At 41.5% G+C, this 23,571-nt stretch overlaps 1 protein-coding gene across 1 annotated transcript in view; it reads right to left on the bottom strand.

The window, feature by feature from the left end:
- The window catches only part of PDE8A (phosphodiesterase 8A), a 364,761-nt gene extending 343,015 nt beyond the window's left edge, over positions 1-21,746 (bottom strand). Inside the window, exon 1 of the mRNA XM_073653110.1 lies at positions 21,404-21,746. Coding sequence (XP_073509211.1) covers positions 21,404-21,466 — 63 coding nt within the window. The 5' untranslated portion in view covers positions 21,467-21,746. The remainder of the gene's footprint in view (positions 1-21,403) is intronic.
- Positions 21,747-23,571: the final 1,825 nt, after the last annotated feature.

Genomic DNA, 23,571 nt, shown 5'->3' with positions numbered 1-23,571 from the left:
AGATCATACTGGAAAAAGCATTGTTCATCACCAAATTGCTCCTAGATCGTTTAGAGAAGTTGCTCTAGATACCATTCTTTATTCATGGCCATGATCTTCATTGTGAGTGAACCCATTCCCTTGAATCATAAGCAATCCGACAAATAAATGGTCTCAGCGTTTCTTATCTTTACAATTATTCTTCCAGATGTTCGAAACAATCTGAAGAAAGCTTCATCAGAGAAATAACTTTACCCCAATTCTTTGTAGTCCAATCCTTGTACTTCTTGCAACGTTATTTTCTCTGATGAAGCCTCCTTCAGACTGTTTGGGACATCTGAATGTTTTTCAACACGGCAATGCAAGGCCACATGTTCCTCATGATACTGTGAGCCGACTGCGTGGCCTAACCATGCTACCATAGCCTAAAGCATCACCAGACTTGTACCCCATCAATCACATCTGGGACATCTTTGGTCGACAATTGCAAAGGAAGCTGCCAGTAGTGGATCTTGATGATTTACGTGCCCAAGTACAGCAAATACAGCATGGCAGAACATTCCTCAGACAACCATTAATAACCTTATGTTATGCACACGCCCGGACTGACTGCCGTGAGCGTGGTTAGTGATCCTACTGGACCATGAACTGAAGAGTGCCTGGAGGGGCGTGACTAAGTATCAACTCGGTCCGACCAAGGTCACACGGCGGCTCAGTCGACCCCGTGGACCAGGGAGGAACCGAGCAGAGGGACCAGGTGCTACTCCAGGTCAGATCCCGGTCACAGCTGTTGACCCACACCGGGGAATGCAGGAACAGGCAGGTTAGGATGGCATACAGACAGGTGGGTACTGGCAGGCACGGCTGGTATGCAGACAGGTGGGTATTGGCAGGCACGGCTGGTATGCAGAAAGGTGGGTACTGGCAGGCACGGCTGGCATGCTGACAGGTGGGTACTGGCAGGTAGGAACGCAGGCAGGATAGGGACCAGTACAGACTGGGATACAGGAACAGAGCCGCAGGTGGGGTAGACAAGCAGAGCAGAGCAAAACCCGCAGGTGGGGTAGACAAGCAGAGCAGAGCAAAACCCACAGGTGGGGTAGACAAGCAGAGCAGAGCAAAACCCGCAGGTGCGGTAGACAAGCAGAGCGGAACAAAACCCGCAGGTGCGGTAGACAAGCAGAGCGGAACAAAACCCGCAGGTGCGGTAGACAAGCAGAGCGGAGCAAAACTCGCAGGTGCGGTAGACGAGCAGAGCAAAACCCGCAGATGCGGTAGAAAAGCAGAGCAGAGCAAAACCCGCAGGTGCGGTAGACAAGCAGAGCAGAGCAAAACCCGCAGGTGCGGTAGACAAGCAGAGCAGAGCAAAACCCGCAGGTGCAGTAGACAAGCAGAGCAGAGCAAAACCCGCAGGTGCGGTAGACAAGCAGAGCAGAGCAAAACCCGCAGGTGTGGTAGACAAGCAGAGCAAAACCCATAGGTGCGGTAGACGAGCAGAGCAAAACCCGCTGGTGCGGTAGATGAGCAGAGCAAACCCGCAGGTGCGGTAGACAAGCAAAGCAGAGAAAAACCCGCAGGTGCGGTAAACGAGCGGAGTAAAACCAGCAGGTGCGGTAGACAAGCAGAGCAAAACCCGCAGATGCGGTAAACGAGCAGAGCAAATACACACAAGGTACTTACAATGAAGTAGCGAGTGGACACTAAACTCACAAACAGAAGTACAGAGACAATGAGTTGGAGTTAGGTGCAGGTTCAGGCACTGCAGGAAAAGGGAAGATACGGACATAGAGACAAACAAGTAATGGGCTAGGACACTGTTTAGACAGGAACTGAACCAGGAACAAGATACAGGAACGAACCTGGGAACTCAGCCCCCAGGGTGGCGGAACAGACTAGAAGTCACAGATACAGGTAACAGGCCTGGGTATACAGCCCCCAGGGTGGCGAAAACAGACAAGATACAGGACAGAACCGGGCAACTCAGTTGCACAGAACACACTGAAAGAAAGTGTTGCTCAGCCGCCTCCTACTGGGTAGAGGGGGTTTAAGTGTCCAGTGACTCACAGCAATAGGCTGGCAACGCATTAGGACTGTGCACACAGTAACTATAAGAAACAGGCAGTAACTGCGCCGCCGCCCTAAGCAATCAGACAAGAGACATGCAGAGTGTGCAGCCTGGACTGATAGGTAAGATGGCGGTCTTGCATGGTGGAAGGTGGTAAGCCATGCCAGTATGCCGCCAGGGATGTTACACCTTATTTATAGCTGTGTAAGTGCGGGGATTTCTGCACGTAGTGCTCATACTTGATACTGAATAAGTCGAGATATTTTGAAAATGTTGTTTCTATTTTTTCATTATTTGCGTATCATTAAAACATCTATCGATCCTGTGATATCCATAATAACATGACTTTTCACTCTTGGTGTTTCAATTTCACTGTTGAGGAGTATATATTTGAGGTTGCCCAAAACATTCTAACTTCTTTTCTCATTTAGTGTGTTGTGAAAAATGTTTGAACAATGTTACATAAGTGATGCAGTAAGCGCCTAACTATTCATTAGAGATGAGCGGTGTTCGACTAGAACTGTTCGCCAATCTCAAATTCGAGCTGTTTTGGGCGGTGTTCAAGTTGTTCGACGAACCCGAACGATTTGCAAAAAATTCGGCTGTTCGAGGTTATGTTCGATAACTGTTCGTGCACCAAAAGCTTGTCCTGCATGTCTGGCGCTATTTAGAGCACCAATCATGCAGGGATTGTCTGCCACTCACTGTAATGCCACAGCCATGGTGGTTGTGGCATTACAGTGATTGCCCAAATCGATGGGAACAGTGCCAACAGTGAAACATGAAAAGCCGGCAATTCATCAGCGGCATACACCGGTACCCGACAATTTAGAACCGAAAGAATAGAGCATCACACATAGATTAGATAGATAGAAACATGTCAGTCACACATATAAGAAGCACAGTGACAGTGTTGCTTACTGTACTTGTCATTTAGTGTAAAGGATTTATCAAAAAAAATAATAGTGTTTTCATGCACCGTCTCTTTAAAAAAGCCGGCCGGCAATTCAGCAGCGGTACCCGACAATTTATAACAGACAGAATAGAGCTTCACACATAGATTAGATAGATAGAAACATGTCAGTCACATATATATGAAGTACAGTGACAGTGTTGATTACTGTACTTGTCATTTAGTGTAAAGGATTTATTAAAAAAAATAATAGTGTTTTCATGCACCGTCTCTTTAAAAAAGCCGGCCGGCAATTCAGCATCTGTACCCAACAATTTAGAATAGAAGGAATAGAGAATCACACATAGATTAGGTAGATAGAAACATGTCAGTCACATATATATGAAGTACAGTGACAGTGTTGCTTACTGTACTTGTCATTTAGTATAAAGGATTTATTAAAAAAAATAATAGTGTTTTCATGCACTGTCTCTTTAAAAAAGCCGGCCGGCAATTCAGCATCTGTACCCGACAATTTAGAATAGAAGGAATAGAGAATCACACATAGATTAGATAGATAGAAACAGGTCAGACACATATATATGAAGTACAGTGACAGTGTTGCTTACTGTACTTGTCATTTAGTGTAAAGGATTTATTAAAAAAAAATAATAGTGTTTTCATGCACCGTCTCTTTAAAAAAGCCGGCCGGCAATTCAGCATCTGTACCCGACAATTTAGAATAGAAGGAATAGAGAATCACACATAGATTAGATAGATAGAAACATGTCAGTCACATATATATGAAGTACAGTGACAGTGTTGATTACTGTACTTGTCATTTAGTGTTAAAATAAAGGATTTATTTAAAAAAAAATTGGCGTGGGGATCCCCATAATTTTAGGCTCTAGCGGAGGTTAACCAGACGGCTGGGGCAGATGTTTGAAGCCTGGGAAGGGGGTAATACCCACGGAGCTTCCCAGGCTACTAATATCAGCCCCCAGCGGAATACCTAGCCTTTACTAGCTATTAAAATGGGGGACCCCCCAAAAAAATGACGTGGGGTCCCCCCTATTTTAATAGCTAGCAAAGGCTAGGCAGACAGCTGGGGGCTGATATTAATAGCCCAGGAAGGGTTCCATGAATATTGGCCCCCTCCCAGGCTAGAAACACCAGCCGTCAGCCGCCCCAGAAATGGCGCATCCTTAGGATGCGCCAATTCTGGCACTTAGCCTCGCTCTTCCCACTGCCCTGTAGCGGTGGCAGTGGGGTAATAGGGTTGGGGTTGATGTCAGCTTATAATGCCAGCTGACATCAAGCCCAGGTTAGTAATGGAGAGGCGTCTATAAGACACCCCCATTACTAACCCCATAGTCAAAGTTAAAAGAAAACACAAACACCCAGAATAAAGTCCTTTAATTGAAATAAAGACACATTACTTTATTGTTCTAAATTAAACCATACTTACCGTCACGCCCATTCCAGCTGAAGCCAACGATCTCCTGCAATAAAAGAAAAATAATAAAGCAACCTCATCCTTACCTTTCCATGGTTCCCACGACAGCTTCAGCGAAGCCCCACGCATTTTTTTTTTTTAATTATTTCATGAAATAATTTTTTTAAAAAAGGGCTTCCCTATATTGTTGTGTCTGGCCAGGTACAAATAGGCAGCTGGTGGTTGGGGGCAGCCCGTTCCTGCCTGCTGTACCCGGCTGGACACAAATATAGGGCGAAGCCCCACGTCAATTTTTTTTAAATTATTTCATGAAATAATTTTTTTAAAAAAGGGCTTCCCTATATTGTTGTGTCTGGCCAGGTACAAATAGGCAGCTGGTGGTTGGGGGCAGCCCGTTCCTGCCTGCTGTACCTGACTGGACACAAATATAGGGCGAAGCCCCACGTCAATTTTTTTTTAATTATTTCAGGAAATTCATGAAATAATGAAAAAAAAAATTGATGTGGGGCTTCGCCCTATATTTGTGTCCAGTCAGGTACAGCAGGCAGGAACGGGCTGCTCCCAACCACCAGCTGCCTATTTGTACCTAACCGGACACAACAATATAGGGAAGCCCTTTTTTTCTTAATTATTCCATGAATTTCATGAATTTAAAAAAAAAATACGTGGAGCTTCGCCCTATTTTTGTGTCCAGCCAGGTACAACTAGGCAGCTGGGGGCTGGAATCTGCAGCGCAGGGAGGCCTAAGCTTTCTGGGCCCCACCCGCTGCAAATTGCAGTCCGCAGCCGCCCCGGAAAATGGCGCGTTCATAGAAGCGCCATCTTCTGGCGCTGTACCCAACTCATCCAGGGCCCTGGTGCGGTGGCTCACTGGGTAATAAAGGGGTTAAGGCCAGCTTGGCATTATCAGCTGGCCCTAAGCCCGAAATTCATGGGGTCACGCCAATATTAGACATGACCACCATGAATTTCTAGTAAAGTATTTAAAAAAAACACAACACCCAGAAAAAAGTCCTTTAATTGAAATAAACACACAATTCTTTTTTGTTCTAAATTAAACCATACTTACCATCACGCCCATTCCAGCTGAAGCCAATGATCTCCTGCAATAAAAGTAAAATAATAAAGCAACATCATCCTTACCTTTCCATGGCTCCCACGACAGCTTCAGCTCTGCTACATCGAGATGACAGGCTGGACCGCAGCAGAACGCTGCCATCCAGCCTGTCATCCCGCAGACACTAAGAAGCGCAGGCTTGCTTGCGCTCCTCAGTGTCTGGCTGTGACGGCATCCAGATGAGCCGAGGTCATGTCCAATGAACTCGGCGCACCTCATGCACGTCACTGACAGCGTGGGAAAATTCTCACGCTGAAGCGCTGAGTGCAGGAGAATTTTCCCACGCTGTCAGTGACGTACATGAGGTGAGCCGAGTTCATTGTCGGCTCATCTGGATGCCGTCACAGTCAGACACTGAGGAGCGCAAGCATGCCTGCGCTTCTCAGTGTCTGCGGGATGACAGGCTGGATGGCAGCGTTCTGCAGGTCCAGCCTGTCATCTCGATGTAGCTGAGCTGAAGCTGTCCTGGGAACCATGGAAAGGTAAGGATGATGTTGCTTTATTATTTTTCTTTTATTGCAGGAGATCGTTGGCTTCAGCTGGAATTGGCGTGATGGTAAGTATGGTTTAATTTAGAACAATAAAGAATTGTGTCTTTATTTCAATTAAAGGACTTTATTCTGGGCGTTTGTGTTTTTTTTTTAACTTTGACTATGGGGTTAGTAATGGGGGTGTCTTATAGACGCCTCTCCATTACTAACCTGGGCTTGATGTCAGCTGGCATTATAAGCTGACATCAACCCCAACCCTATTACCCCCTGCCACCGCACCAGGGCAGCGTGGAAGAGCGAGGCTAAGTGCCAGAATTGGCGCATCCTATGGATGCGCCATTTCTGGGGCGGCTGACGGCTGGTGTTTCTAGCCTGGGAGGGGGCCAATATTCATGGCTCCCTTCCTGGGCTATTAATATCAGCCCCCAGCTGTCTGCCTAGCCTTTGCTAGCTATTAAATTAGGGGGGACCCCACGTCATTTTTTTGGGGGGGGTCCTCCATTTTAATAGCTAGTAAAGGCTAGGTATTCAGCTGGGGGCTGATATTAGTAGCCTGGGAAGCTCCGTGGGTATTACCCCCTTCCCAGGCTTCAAACATCTGCCCCAGCTGTCTGCTTAACCTCCGCTAGAGACTAAAATTGCGGGGAACCCCACGCCATTTTTTTTTAATAATAAATCCTTTATTTTAATACTAAATGACAAGTACAGTAACCAACACTATCACTGTACTTATTATATATGTGACTGACATGTTTCTATCTATCTAATCTATGTGTGAAGCTCTATTCTGTCTGTTATAAATTGTCGGGTACAGATGCTGAATTGCCGGCCGGCTTTTTTAAAGAGACGGTGCATGAAAACACTATTATTTTTTTTGATAAATCCTTTACACTAAATGACAATTACAGTAAGCAACACTGTCACTGTACTTCATATATATGTGGCTGACATGTTTCTATCTATCTAATCTATGTGTGATTCTCTATTCCTTCTATTCTAAATTGTCGGGTACAGATGCTGAATTGCCAGCCGGCTTTTTTAAAGAGACGGTGCATGAAAACACTATTATTTTTTTTAATAAATCCTTTGCAGTAAATGACAAGTACAGTAAGCAACACTGTCACAGTACTTCATATATATGTGACTGACATGTTTCTATCTATCTAATCTATGTGTGAAGCTCTATTCTGTCTGTTATAAATTGTCGGGTACCGCTGCTGAATTGCCGGCCGGCTTTTTTAAAGAGACGGTGCACGAAAACACTATTATATTTTTTAATAAATCCTTTACACTAAATGACAAGTACAGTAAGCAACACTGTCACTGTACTTCATATATATGTGACTGACATGTTTCTATCTATCTAATCTATGTGTGATGCTCTATTCCTTCATGTCTAAATTGTCGGGTACCGGTGTATGCCGCTGCTGAATTGCCGGCCGGCGTTTTTAAAGAAAGCGTCTTCTGAGCAGTTTGTGAGCTTTTGGACACCTTTGAAGGTGTTTTCTATGTGTTCCTATGTGTTTTTGTTTGCCTGCCATTGGTTTTAACGGTGTTCGACGGTGTTCTAAGGTGTTCGACGAACAGTTCGACGAACAGTTCCTCGAACATCCCGGTGTTCGACGAACCGAACCGAACCCGAACACTACGGGGGTGGCTCAACACTACTATTCATACAATGCTTTTTATGTGTAGCAGTCAGACAGCGCTTCCTTCTGATGAAAGCAGCATTTGCCTGGGAATGAACTAGAAGACATGAAAGGAGCATACACAGAGGGCCACAGTGTGAAATGAAGCTGTATACTTCAGCAAGCAGCCTAAAACAATCCCTTTCCTGTGTAAGTACTTTCTTTTTTTCCCATAATACTTCCTCTTCTCATGAAGTCCACAGACAAGATGTGTTTGTTTTTGCAAAGGCTTCTTCCTTGTTCAGCTTTTACCTATTATTTCTGTTTTCTAATTTTATCTACTTCATTTATAAACAGTTTGTTGCTGACATACAGTACAGACCAAAAGTTTGGACACACCTCATTTAAAGATTTTTCTGTATTTTCATGACTATGAAAATTGTACATTCACACTGAAGGCATCAAAACTATGAATTAACATATGTGGAATTATATACGTAACAAAAAAGTGTGAAACAACTGAAAATATGTCTATATTCTAGGTTCTTCAAAGTAGCCACCTTTTGCTTTGATGACTGCTTTGCACACTCTTGGCATTCTCTTGATGAGCTTCAAGATGTAGTCAGCGGAAATGGTTTTCACTTCACAGGTGTGCCCTGTCAGGTTTAATAAGTGGGATTTCTTGCCTTATAAATGGGGTTGGGACCATCAGTTGTGTTGTGCAAAAGTCTGGTGGATATACAGCTGATAGTCCTACTGAATAGACTGTTAGAATTTGTATTATGGAAAGAAAAAAGCAGCTAAGTAAAGAAAAATGAGTGGCCATCATTACTTTAAGAAATGATGGTCAGTCAGTCCGAAAAATTGGGAAAACTTTGAAAGTGTCCCCAAGTGCTGTTGCAAAAACCATCAAGCGCTGCAAAGAAACTGGCTCACATGAGGACCGCCCCAGGAAAGGAAGACCAAGAATCACCTCTGCTTCTGAGGATAAGTTTATCCGAGTCACCAGCCTCAGAAATTGCAGGTTAACAGCTGCTCAGATTAGAGACCAGGTCAATGCCACACAGAGTTCTAGCAGCAGACACATCTCTTCAACAACTGTTAAGAGGAGACTTTGTGCAGCAGGCTTTCATGGTAAAATAGCTGATAGGAAACCACTGCTAAGGACAGGCAACAAGCAGAAGAGACTTGTTTGGGCAAAAGAACACAAGGAATGGACATTAGACCAGTGGAAATCTGTGCTTTGGTGTGATGAGTCCAAATCTGAGATCTTTGGTTCCAACCACCGTGTCTTTGTGCGACACAGAAAAGGTGAGCGGATGGACTCTACATGCCTGGTTCCCACCGTGAAGCATGGAGGAGGAGGTGTGATGGTGTGAGGGTGCTTTGCTGGTGACAATGTTGGGGATTTATTCAAAATTGAAGGCATACTGAACCAGCATGGCTACCACAGCATCTTGCAGCGGCATGCTATTCCATCCGGTTTGCGTTTAGTTGAACCATCATTTATTTTTCAACAGGACAATGACCCCAAACACACCTCCAGTCTGTGTAAGGGCTATTTGACCAAGAAGGAGAGTGATGGGGTGCTACGCCAGATGACCTGGCCTCCACAGTCACCAGACCCGAACCCAATCGAGATGGTTTGGGGTGAGCTGGACCGCAGAGTGAAGGCAAAAGGGCCAACAAGTGCTAAGCATCTCTGGGAACTCCTTCAAGATTGTTGGAAGACCATATCCGGTGACTACCTCTTGAAGCTCATTAAGAGAATGCCAAGAGTGTGCAAAGCAGTCATCAAAGCAAAAGGTGGCTACTTTGAAGAACCTAGAATATAAGACATATTTTCAGTTGTTTCAGACTTTTTTGTTAAGTATATAATTCCACATGTGTTAATTCATAGTTTTGATGCCATCAGTGTGAATGTACAATTTTCATAGTCATGAAAATACAGAAAAATCTTTAAATGAGAAGGTGTGTCCAAACTTTTGGTCTGTACTGTATATATTTATGGTATAATACGTGCACTACATTTCTACTGGAAATATTATATATGTATTAAAATTGGTAATAACATCTGCACTAGGGCCGGCACTTTTATATACTCATTCTGGTTGATTTTATGCTCTTCGCCAGTGTTACTCAATTTTTTGTATGCAGACCTACCCTATGGGGTATGCGGCATAGGCTGAGATTGAATGCCTGGGGCAGAGAAAAAAGAAGAGATTGGTCTGACCTTGTGTCAGTCAGACCCTCCTGCCCTAACAGAGAGGTACAATGATCAGCTCTCTATTGCAAAAAAATACATAAAGCACCACTCCAAACATTTTTTTAATACATTTTAGAGATGGATTGGTGGCACTAATATAAGTTCTCTGACCCTAGTATTATATTTACCGGCCGCCGTCTTCAGCTGTTCCCATTGATGCTCCGGTCCCACAACTTCCGACTGACTGGAAGTCAAAAGTAATAGTCACAAGCTCTCAATGTAAGTCTATAAGATCCTCGTTTTGGCTCTCATAGACTAATATTGAGTAGTGACTTCTGTCTCGCCCAGCAAATACAAGATTGATCTAGCAGGTTACAATCTGTACCAGAGCGGTGCAGATAGCAGTTGAAGATCGTGGCTGGTAAGTATTCTACTACAGACAGTGAAGTTAGATTAGTGACACCACTCCAGCGGTAAAAGGAAAAAAGCATAACGCTGGAGTGGTGCTTTAACACATTATTCGGCAATCATATCGAATGCAGGAAGCTTCCTCGCTGCATTCGGGCTGCTCTATGTCATGACTTTTCAGCAGTCTGATTGGGCAGAAGGGAGTGCTGGTAAAGCATGATCTGTGTCCTCCCAGCAATCCTGTTACCAGATCACTGCTGCTAGTGATCTAATAATAATAATAAATCTTTTTATTTATATAGCGCAACATATTCCACAGCCCTTTACAATTCAGACAATTTACATACATTATCAGCACTGTCCCCATTGGGGCTCACAATCTATATCAGTATGTCTTTGGAGTGTGGGAAGAAACCAGAGGAAACCCACGCAAACACGGGGAGAACATACAAACTCCTTGCAGATGTTTCCTTGGAGGGATTTGAACCCAGGACCCATCTTGCTGCCCTAATAGCCAACAGGCAGATGTGTGACTGCATACCAAGGAATGCAAAGATTATACAGGTCATATTATTCCAGCTTTCTCCAAGCACAGAAAAAAATAGTAAAAATAAAAAAATTAAATAGAATAAATAAAAAAGATAAAAATGAAAAAAAAAACAATAACGTGAAATGTAAAAAAATATTCTGACATCTTCTCTCAATTCAGTTACCCTGTCACTATTTTCTGTGCTATGGATTAATTTTACATGAACACATATAATAATACATAAATATCCCAAAACATTATTATTAATAAATATTGCCTTTCACTAGCTTTGTCTGCCTAACCCCATCCCTATTTGTTTGTATGCATACAAACAATTTGCTACATACACTCATGGCCGTAAGTGTTGGCATCCTTGAAATTGTTCCAGAAAAAGAGGTATTTCTCTGAGAAAATTATTGCAATTACAAATGTTTTGTTATATACATGTTTATTTCATTTTTGTGTATTGGAACATCACAAAAAATCAGAGTAAAAAAAGGCAAATTGGACATAATTTCATAAAAAAAAAAAAAAAATGGGACAGACAAAATTGTTGGCACCTTTCCAATATTGTGGGTAAACAAGTTTGCTTTAATCATGTGATGCTCGTTCAAACTCACCTGTGGCAAGTAACAAGTGGTGGGCTATATGAAAATCACACCTGAAACCGGATAAAAAGGGGCGAATTTGACTCAGTCTTTGCGTTGTGTGTGTCACAACTCTGTTGTCAGGTATCCCGGTGCCAGGGGCTCCTTTCCTGTCCCCAGCGCTAGGGGGGTCCTAACTATCCCTGCTCCCCGGATTACTTCTGTATTTTTCACCCACTCCTGGTTTTGGCTTACAAATACTGAGGTAAAATAGTGACTAAATACTGAACATGTGCACGTGGCCTTACAGTTCCAGAGTCACTTGATACCATGGGTCAGCATGGCACGTGCCACTGTTTGGAAAGGGTAAGTGCCACCGAGATTGTGTAACCAAACAGTAGAGGTTTAATCTGGAAATAAAGCATAATGGCCACAAACCCAAACTCAGCCTGCTCTAAAGAAATGTGCCCAAAATTAGATTTTGGTGCGTGATTTTGGTGTGAAAAAAAGCAGCGTCTTTCAATTCCAGCAAAGTGGATGGAGTTTATAGAAATCTCATGTCCATTGTGCTTTTTTTTTTTACGCAGCTTAAACTGACCAGCGGTGCGTGTTTCACATCCGATACATGTCAATTTCTCTTGAGTTTTATGTGCAGATCTTCTCCACAAACTTCCAGGTAAACACAACTGCGTTTTTGACAGTTGGAAACACACTAAAATTGCATGTAACCACACATGAAGTTTTGACAAAACCAAATACCAGGAAATATCAAAAACAAAATGGCTTTATTTTAAAAGTGATAGACCAAAAAAGAGAAAAACAGCAGCGTCAAAAAAACGACAAAAAATGCATGTAAAATAAAGCACTCAAATACGCAACGGAAAAATGCAAGTAACCGAATGTACATAATAGGCACAGAAACGCTGCACAAAAACTCACCAAATACTCATTGTAGGAACGTAGCGTTATGTCACACCAAGCAGGAGGATGGCAGAGCATACAAGGTAATCAGGAAAGTAGATGTGGCTTACTCAGACCAGAATACATTTCTATTATTTGCTCACTATTATTGCCACTGTTTTATATTCTCTAGTCATTGTACTATTTTACACGCACTAGGACTGTCACTATTATGTGTACTTACAGCTGATAATATTTTGTGGATCCATTGACTGAATCTCTTTTGTAAGCAAAGTCTGGATATATATTATAAACACTGCTATTTCTTTCATATATACAGGTGCATCTCACTAAATTAGAATATCATCAAAAAGTTAATTTATTTCAGTTCTTCAATACAAAAAGTGAAACTCATATATGACTGTCATATATTGTAGAGTCATTACAAACAGAGTGATCTATTTCAAGTGTTTATTTCTATTAATCTTGATAATTATGGCTTACAGCCAATGAAAACACAAACGTCATTATCTCAGTAAATTGGAATAATTAACAAAAAACACATGCAAAGGCTTCCTAAGCATTTAAAAAGGTCCCTTAGTCTGTTTCAGTAGGCTGCACAATCACGAGGAAGACTGCTGACTTGACAGACGTCCTGAAGGCAGTCATTGATACTAAGTAAATTTTGCATTTCATTTGGAAATCAAGGTCCCAGAGTCTGGAGGAAGAGTGAGGAGGTACATAATCCAAGCTGCTTGAGATCTAGTGTGAAGTTTCCACAATCAGTGATGGTTTGGGGAGCCATGTCATCTGCTGGTGTAGGTCCACTGTGTTGTATCATGACCAAAGTCAGCCCAGCCGTCTACCAAGAAATTTTAGAGCACTTCATGCTTCCTTCTGCCGACAAGCTTTTTGGAGATGGAAATTTCATTCTCCATCAGGACTTGGCATCTGTCCACACTGACAAAAGCACCAATACCTGGTTTACACACAACAGTATCACTGTGCTTGATTGGCCAGAAAACTCGCCTGACCTTAACCCCATAGAGAATCTATGGGGTATTGTCAAGAGGAAGATGAGAGACACCAGACCCAACAATGCAGACGAGCTGAAGGCTGCTATCAAAGCAACCTGGGCTTCCATAACACCTCAGTAGTGCCACAGGCTGATCGCCTCCATGCCACGCCGCATTGATGCAGTAATTGATGCAAAAAGAGCCCCGACCAAGTATTGAGTGCATTTACTGAACATACATTTCAGCAGACCAACATTTCGGATTTTAAAATCATTTTTCAAGCTGTTATAAAGTATTCTAATTTACTGAGATAATGACTTCTGTGTTTTCATTTGCTGTAATCCATAATCATCAACATTAACAGAAGTAAACACTTGAAATAGATCACTCTGTTTGTAATGAATCTATATAATATATGAGTTTCACTTTTTGTATTGAAGAACTGAAATAAATTAACTTTTTGATGATATTGTAATTTAGTGAGATGCACCTGTACTGTAGGTGGGCACTGTGATTGGTATATTTATGGGCAGCATGCTTTGGACTAATATGGCTGGCCTGGGTAATATTATATGGGTACAGTTACAAGTCTGTTCGTATATTGTCGCTTTCTGGCATGAATTGAATTGCAGTATTATATGAGCATAGTTTTGAGGAATACAAATAGTGTGGTATTGGAGGTGTGACATCAGGGTCGAGGATATGCAATGCAACCCCTTTCACTTGCACTATGCTGCGATGTAGCAGTGGCATACAGCGATCTTTGGCCACACAACCTGTGTCTCGCACAAAGTCGCTGTGTATCTAAGTCATCATTTTTCAATGTTCTTCTTTCTGAATCCAACCTTGGACAGAATGGACTAAATTAAAGAAAAGTGAGATAGAAGTTACAGATCCTGAAATCAATCCAACCGGAAAACCAAGTACAAAGTCAAAATAAAGGCAGAACTTTATCCATCATCAAGAAATGATTAATACACATCAGACAGTACCTACAGAGGGTGACTGCTTAGGCAGCAAATGAATAAATGATGTGATGTCACTAACACACACTCCAGGGTCGAAAACTATAAAACAGGGTAGAGGCTAACAACCATATTACAGAAGATGTGCAGTGATGCAATGATAGGGAGACTAACAATATGAAGTGTATGTTTCTCACAACACAACCTGTTATTAACATGGTTTCCTATAAATCACAATTTTGATTTATCCAAAATTAGTTTATTCTTTTTCAGACAACATCACGAGTGTCTCAAGTCACAACTTGTTTGAAGTGCAGGTCACTGCTACAGCCAACTGTAAGTCACAGTTAAAGCAGCACCCTGTCATTTTTTTCATGTAACGTACAGCAAAGCCTACTAATAAAGACATATGTAGAAGCTCTTGTGTATGCCTAATGTGTACCTGTTTTTGTTGATTTGACAATTATGGGTTGTCACCCATGCTGATTGTTTCTTCCCCTCTAATTTTGTTTTCCTACTTTTGCATACATTTCCCATGATGCAGAGGGTGTGTGGTCTCATCACATTGCACTAACTAGATGAGGTATATAGAACTGCTGTCTTCTAACACTGCAGAGCCTGCATGTATTTTATATGATGCAACTTCAGCCTCCTGCTTTTGATAGGTTTCTCTATGTCAGTTCTTACAAGCAGGAGGCAGAAAGACAAGTTAAAGCCGCAGACTATAGAAATTCATTGAATATTCTGCACACAGCACATACAGATAGTATAGACAAGCAGTGTGAGGTTTGGCTGGGTACAAACAAGCATATAAAAAATAGTTATTTCATCCAGAAAACATAGATAATTTTTTTCTAATTTACATCCAATTTTCATCTCTGTGCCATCCATGTGTATGTTTTTTATGTCTGTATGACATCCATGTGCGATTCGTTTTCATACAATTACATAAAAAAATGTACATGATCAAATGCAGTTTCCTAGGTTTATAATAGAAATGTATCCATACAAATCACATGCCGTTCAGATGTTCCATGTGGAATCCGTTTTTTTTTTTCCATGTATAGGCTTGAATGGGCAGGTCTCATCCGAGACTGAGAGGCAAGTAGTGCATGTTGCGATTTGATTTTTTTTTCTCTTGGACAGTTGGAGCGAGAAAAAAATAATTCATCTGAATATCCCTATTGAATGACATGGGTCAGTGTGCTGTCTGTGTGCTATCCGATTAAAAGTGGGACAGCACATGCGCAATTTATATTCTCATCTGCATGAATTGTTGAATTGTAAGCCAGGCTGTGCTAAAAAAAAGTATTGAAAAAAGTACTGAAAAAAAATTATGCAAAAAACATAAATAGCCTTTTTTTTGTTTTAAGTTCCTTATTATTGAAAAAATGCACACCCGAAGTATAAAACTAAAGCTAGTCATGAAAATAAAAGGATACGTAAAGCATTCCAAAGTTATTGTCACATAAAGTGACACATGTCAGATTTTTCCATTTTTATATGATTTTATAAAGATGTATAAAATGTAGACATAGACCAAAGTTTTATGTATCAACTCTGCACTTGTTAAACTTTTATTTGAAGGAGGTTTGGTGTATCTAAATTTATGTTTGGGTCATTGTTTTAGCCACTAATATCAATTTTTAATAAAAAAATGTTCAGGTTGCTGAAAAATAGCACAAAGATACTTGTGTATATAAAGTGCTGGTGTCTACTTTCAGAAAATGTATAGGTAATCCCCATAACTTAATCTCAATTTTTTATTTTGTAATTTAGGTTTTATCTGTACATGTCAAAGGTGTTAAAAATTGTCCTGGTTACCAGAAACGCAAAAAAATGACAAAAAAACTGAGAATAAAAGGGTTAAAGAATAATTCCTAATATTACAAACTGTCACTTATCCGTAGTATAGGTAATTATTGGCTGATCGGTAAGAGTCCAATTACTGTGATTCCCCCCACCCCAATACCAAAGCAGGGCTCTGAAATGCCAATTTAGAATGGCCACAGCTGCATTAATTGTCTATGGGATTGCCACAGAAAGCGCACAGTACTTGGTTATCTTCTCCATTCTGAAGGGTCATTTCAGAGCCCCGCTCTCAGAATTGGTGTGGGTCCCAATGACTGGACAACTGTCAATCGACAAATTACCACCTGCAGTGGGGAAAATAAGCATTTGATTTTGCAAGTTTTCCCACCTACAAAAAATGGAGAGGTCTGTAATTTTTATCGTAGGTATACTTCACCTGTGAGAGACAGAATCAAAAAAAAATCCAGAAAATCACATTGTATGATTTTTACATAATTAAATTGCATTTTATTGCATGAAATGAGTATTTGATCACCTACCAACCAGAAAGAATTCTGGCTCTCATAGACCTGTTAGTTTTTCTTTAAGAAGCCCTCCTACTCTTCTCTCATTACCTGTATTAATTGCAATTGTTTGAACTCTTTACCTGTATAAAAAGACACCTGTCCACACACTCAATCACAATCCAACCTCTCCACAATGGCCAAGACCAAAGAGCTAAGGATACCAGGGACAAAATTGTAGACCTGCACAAGGCTGGGATGGGCTACAGGACAATAGGCAAGCAGCTTGTTGAGAAGGCAACAACTGTTGGTGCAATTATTAGAAAATGAAAGAAACACAAGATGACTGTCAATCTTCCTCGGTCTGGGGCTCCATGCAAGATCTCGCCTCGTGGGGTAAGGATGATTCTGAGAAAAGTTAGAAATCAGCCCAGAACTACACGGGAGGACCTGTTCAATGACCTGAAGAGAACTGGGACCACAGTCTCAAACATTACTGTTAGTAACACACTACGCTGTCATGGATTAAAATCCTGCCGGGCACATAAGGTCCCTCTGCTCACACCAACACATGTCCAGGCCCATTTGAAGTTTGCCAATGACCATCTGGATGATCCAGAGGAGGCATGGGAGAAGGTCATGTGGTCAGATGACAGCAAATTAGAACTTTTTGGTATCACCTCCACTAGCCGTGTTTGGAGGAAGAAGAAGAGATGAGTACAACCCCAAGAACATTGTCCCATTTGTGAAGCATGGTGCGGGAAACATCATACTTTTGGGGTGCTTTTATGCAAAGGGGACAGGATGACTGCACTGTATTGAAGGGAGGTTGGATGGTGTCATTTATCGTGACCTCCTTCCCTCAGTAAGAGTATTGAAGATGGGTCGTGGCTGGGTCTTCCAGCACGACAATGACCCGAAACACACAATCAGGGCAACTAAGGAGTGGCTCTGTAAGAAGCGTTTCAAGGTCCTGGAGTGGCCTAGCCAGTCTCCAGACCTGAACCCGATAGAAAATCTTTGGAGGGAGCTGAAACTATGTTTCCCAGCGACAGCCCTGAAACATGAAAGATCTGGAGAAGATCTGTATAGAGGAGTGGGACAAAATCCCTTCTGCAGTGTGTGCAAACTTGGTCAAGAACTACAGGAAACGTCTGACCTCTGTAATTGCAAACAAAGATTTCTGTACCAAATATTAAGTTCTGTTTTTCTATTGTATCAAATACTTATTTCATGCAATAAAATGCAGATTAATTATGTAAAAATCATACAATGTGATTTTCTGGATTTTTTTTAGATTTTGTCTCTCACAGTTGAGGTGTACCTACGATAAAAATTACAGACCTCTCCATTCTTTGTAGGTGGGAAAACGTCAAAATCAGCAGGTATCAAATACTTATTTTCCCCACTGTATTTAGTGCGTAGGTCATAACTTAAAATAATGGTAAAAGCCCTTTAAGCTGCATGTGAGGACACACAGAATAATAATGTAAGTGGAGCTGGGTAGGCTGCGGAAGGTTTTAAACCATAACCTGAAAGATCTATTTTTTTCAACAAATAAAAATGTCTGCCACCGTTTCTTTCTGGAATTATATATTCATATTTGGAACCTTTATTATACTTGATGTTTTTGCATTATGTTACATACAAATATGTATATTTATTTTTTATGCATTTGAAAATGTCACTAAAGCTATGAAATTCTGACTGTGAAGTGCCATAGTAACTCACAGAGGGGTTTGGAATCACCTCACAATCACTAGCACTAGTTCCTGCCTACCTCTAGGGTTACGCCTTTAGGTACAGTAAAAACCTATTAGCTACAACAAAAGTCTACTGCCTGACAAGAGCTAAGCCTTGTATTAGAGTTAAAGCCATTACTGCGTAATGCATATGATCCAAAATATGAAGAGAACTGTAGAAATCAAGCAAGTTTGCAATTTACTTGTTATTTCTATTTGCCTCTGTTCTCCTCCTATCCCTGATTTTCTGTTATTTTTGTTTACAGCTTGTTGTCTAGGGGACCAGCCACCCCTGATAGACCGGAGCACAGGATTTTCACCTTTTTTATGAAGTTTGTAAGTAGTGGTCCAAATCTATCCTTTAGGCTATGTGCCCACGATGCAGAAATGCTCAGGATTTTTCCTGAGCGTTTCTGTATCACCCTGGCAGAAAAAAAACGCATGCGGATTGTACATGCGTTTTTCCTGCCAGGGACATGCGGATGTGAAGCGTTCTTCACATGCATTTCCGCATGCGGGTTGACAAGCGCTTTCCAAGCGATTTTAGCATCACTTGGAAAGTGCTTATCAACTTGGTCACACTATATAAATCCATGCAACCGCCATGGATTTATATAGTGTGACCGAAAGAATGGTAAAAAATAAAAAAATAAATCTATACTTACCTTCCGATGGCCCCCGCAGTCTTGCTTCACTCCGTCCTGGCTGCCGGCAGCTCGTGGTACACTACACTGAAGGACCTGCCGTCACATGACTATGACGTCAGCGCAGGACCTTCAGTCCACTGCGAGTTGCCGGCAAGTGAAGACAAGCGCAGCGGGGGCCATCAGAAGGTAAATATAACATTTATTTTTTATTTTATTCACAGGTTCTATGGTACCCGGGTCCGGAGGAGAGTCTCCTCTCCTCCACACCCGGGTGCCATCCGCACATTGGAACGCATGGATTCTGCATGTACAGATACAGTGATGCTTAATCCATACGTTCCAATGAAAGTCAATGATCGCGAAAACGCAGCGCTTCCGCAAAATAATTGGTAGTGCTGCGTTTTTTCGGCAATGATAACCCGCAGCGGAAATTTCCACAGCATGTGCACAGCACATGCGGATTATCATTGGGGAACATGGCAGGCTTTCTACCATGCATTTTTTAAGCGTTTCTGCAGCGTTTTTGCCGCTGTGGAAACGCATCGTGGGCACACAGCCTTATCGCTAGAGTGTGTTCTTAGCTCTGTTTCTGGACAGCTTCAGTGCTACTTCGCTCCTCTGGTCTTGCTTCATATAGCAGTATCACAGTTTTCGCCAATGGCTCAAAGATGCCGCGGGTCTGAACTGTCAATCAATCAGGAGCACTCGCTTTCCAGCAAGCAGGAAGTTGGGAGGCTGGGAGTGTGATGCTTCCACACAGTGATAATGGGACAACCCCTTTAAACCATTTATCAGATGTGGCACCATTTATACTTGGAATCAGACTTTTACATTTAACATTACAGTTGAAATTTTAACGTAACAGATCCCTCAAGTATAAATCAGAACTGGGCAATATAGAGTGATCACGGGTATCTGAGGTCACAGCAGTCATAAATTACCTTTTCAGAAACTGTGTAATGAGCTCCTTTCCTGATCAGCATAAGTACAAAATTATTGTACAGAATTGGTATCTCTATTGTGACTATTGCTAATATTTTGACAGCTACACAATTGCACTTACAGTATGTGATCCCTTTCTTTTCCAGGAGGTAATCACCTTATTAATCTTCTTAAGATGCTGAAAACCTGTTGCTACATTTCTAAATACACCACTGCTTAAGACACATTGTACTTCTCCATCTCAGTAGCATGTCATCATCTTCCAAGATAAAATTCAACATTGTCATATTTGTTTGAGTTGGTAATTACAGTGTTATGTAGCACAGCTTTGGTCTCTAGGTGGACTTCATCTTGAAAGCCAGCATGGTCTGCCATTCCACATTGCTGCTGGGTAACCCATACTTATCCCATTTTTCTGCCCTTTAAGTGTACTCACGTGACCTCCCAAATTACAGCTTTAAGATCACTGTTGACTTCCAAAGGTTTCCAAGCACCTACCACACTGTGCTGGCAGATCCTGTTGTCAAGATCTTAACTGCAGAGATCTGAGCATTAAAAATAAATCCGTTCATTCCATAAAGCCGCCTTGTTATTATTACCATGCTGTCTCCAATCCACTCAAGCAGCATAACATGTACTGCCTACAAGACAACAGCCCACCAACATAATCCTGGTAGTAAATGTACAGCCATTACTATGCATTATACCATCCTTGTTCATTAATCTACAGCGGCAGTGTTATACCAGGTCTAATGAATAGTCACTGGGTGGCAATGGGCTCTGAGGTTAGTACTATCACAGCCTGGGGCCATAGGTTTCCATCTGACATAGACAACTGCTACTTGCTTTTTTGCATGTTCTCTTTAAGTTATTGTCCTCTGGGTACTATGAAACTGATAGGTTAATTGGTTTCCTAAGATATTGGCCATATTTAGGGTGTCAGAGATACTTATATCAGATTGTGAAACCTTCTGAAGACATGGACATATGGAATAGACATCACTGTGAAATATAATGGCATAAATAAACAAGTAAATAATAAACAAACAAATAAATAAACAAATAAATATACAATCCGGCAGCAGATATTTGGTTTAGGCTCACACCAACAAATAACATTATAGGAACAGAAAAATGGAACTTCTGCAAAAAAAACAAATCCTATTAATCTCTATTTTGGACTCTGCTTGGTTTCCATTCAGAAGTCCGTCCTTTTAATAAGAGAATAATGCATGCTGCGCTTTTCCTTCTAGCAAAAAATGATTGAACTTGTGAAGGAGGCAAGTGTGAACTTAGCCAGTGATTTATTAGCAATATTAAATTACATAGGTTGACAAAAGAATTAGGTTCATCAAGTTCAACCTTTTTCCACCAATTATACATTCTCTGCCACTAAGTTATCCATAACCCACAAATTACAAGAACCAGATGGCATAAAAAGATTCCACGTCAGTGTATCATCTAACAATATCAATGAAATCCAAATGGGAACGATGGGAGGGTGGCATTGAGCCTTACCTGATGCTTGGGACCATTGAGCAATCTGCTGCCTCCTAAACTTTTCACCTTCTTCCACTCCATGGTGTTCTTGTTGTGCTTGCAGCTAATAATACTGCAGGGATTATTCCTCTGGCATTTAGTCACAGTTGTGTAGGCTCATTTCTAGAGAAGCATTGGTGCTGGCATCTCTCGCTACATTCTACATGACAGATATTAGCAACCTGCTGCCACCAAGAACCAGTGCCCAGATAAGTCCTGTGGCCAAGAGGCAGTAAGAATATTCCACATCAGCAGTGTCTCCTGTACACAGAGCAGCAAAAGAACAAAATCAAGACTGTGAGGGAGAAAAAAAAAAACTTGACAGACCAGTGTTAATTCAATTTTGAAGCCACTCCTTCTTCTCTCATAGCTTGTCTAGATCATAAAACCAGAGGCAAGGTCACCAAGCAACCAGATCTCACGTCACTGTGGCAATAAAGTCAGCAGCTCCTATTCAGACCTACCTGCAGTGTGAACATGCTGCTCTCTTATCTCTGCAGTCATTCCCCTCTCTCTGTATATGGATGAGGGCTGTCTAATGTTTACAAGTCACTTTTATGGAGGAGTGTCTCACTTGTTGGACTGTGAACCTGGTCTCCAGGCTGTGAAATACATCCAGTACGCTATCGATACTGGCAATAGACATTGAACCCTGCGCTCTATATAAAATGATTTATACCTCGAACTCCTAGATAATATGTATATTTCCAGCTTCATGGAGAAAAAACAGCTCATGTTAAAGAAAACGTCCGGCAAGGTGACCGTATCTGTCCAACTGCACGTGGAAGAAAGAAAAAGAAAAACATCCCCCATTATAAGTTGTAAAAAATCCCCCCATCCTCAATCCCTCTAGAGGTTAGAAGTGTTGGCGAGGCAACAGCAATATAACGTTTCAACACTTTGGTTCCATGCAAGTTGATTTTTTATCGGATTGCATTAGTCCGAATTAATCGCAAGTGAGAGCACAAGTGAAATAACGGCAATATTTATTTTTTGCATGGAAAATAAAAAACACCAAATTTATTAAAATTGTGTTTATCTAAAAACTTGATTAAGAAAATATAGTTTTACATTTCCGTTTACATTCACTCTTGCTCCATGACAAATTAAAAAAAATGTTTCTAAAAATTTTTTTTTTTAGAAACTGTTATATCATAATAATTATACAATTCTTTCAACTATCCTTTCTTTGATATCAGGTTAGTTTTCCGGTGTCCATAAAATCAGGATAGGAACAAGAACTACAAATATGGAAACAATAAAGTTCATTTATTTATAGTGATTATGTGTGCCTCAAGAGAAAATGAATCATATCGGCATTGAACATTGTGCTACATCTGAAGGCATGATGTGAGCTATTCAGAATGTCCAAATGGGAAAAAAATGCTGATAAAACACTGATTTTATTGAAAAAGCAAAACTCCAGCCAGTGACACATCACTGGAATCAGGGTATCTGCCCCTACATCATGGTGCTCTCCGATTACATATCAAAAACCTGCTGACGGCTTCCATTTAATTTGATCTGGTTGCTTAAAGTGTACCTGTCTGTTAAGCTGACTTTTCAGAGTAAACTACCATGTGTATACATGAGGAATAACACTATTTCTGGTCATTATATGAGTGGTCTTTGAGCTAGTGGATGGGAACTATGTGTTATATTGTCTCCCCTTATTTGTACACAAAGGCATGGGGGATTTTTGTTCTCCTGTCATTATGTAAAACAGCTTGAGAAGCATCAGCTGTATTGAAGACAATATATAGCAGCATGGAGGTCTCATAGCCCAAAACCTGACAACAGATCAGGTGGAGGTGTTGGTCTGCTTCTTTCAACAAAATGTACTTTTCATGGTTATCCCCCCAGTACCCTCCCTTATCTTCCCTTCTTTTGAGGTCCACACTCTCAGACTCTACCGGCTCTTCTCCCTACGAGTGGCGGTTGTCTATCTCCCTCCAGGTCCCTCCCGTCAGTTCCTGGATCACTTTGCTGCCTGGCTTCCAAATTTGCTATCCTGTGATATCCCCACTCTAATCATGGGAGAGTTTAACATCCCATTTGGCGATTCTCTTTCCCCATCTGCTGCTCATCTTTTATCCCTAACCTCCTCCTTCGGCCTTTCACAGCTTGCTAATTCTCCTACACATGAA

This window comes from Phyllobates terribilis, unplaced genomic scaffold (genome assembly GCF_046119375.1).
Source record: "Phyllobates terribilis strain yellow unplaced genomic scaffold, ASM4611937v1 Scaffold_11__3_contigs__length_659146591, whole genome shotgun sequence".
Classification (NCBI taxonomy): Eukaryota; Metazoa; Chordata; class Amphibia; order Anura; family Dendrobatidae; genus Phyllobates; species Phyllobates terribilis.
Note: the sequence above shows the minus strand (reverse complement) of the source record. Positions and strands in the feature narration are given on the sequence as shown.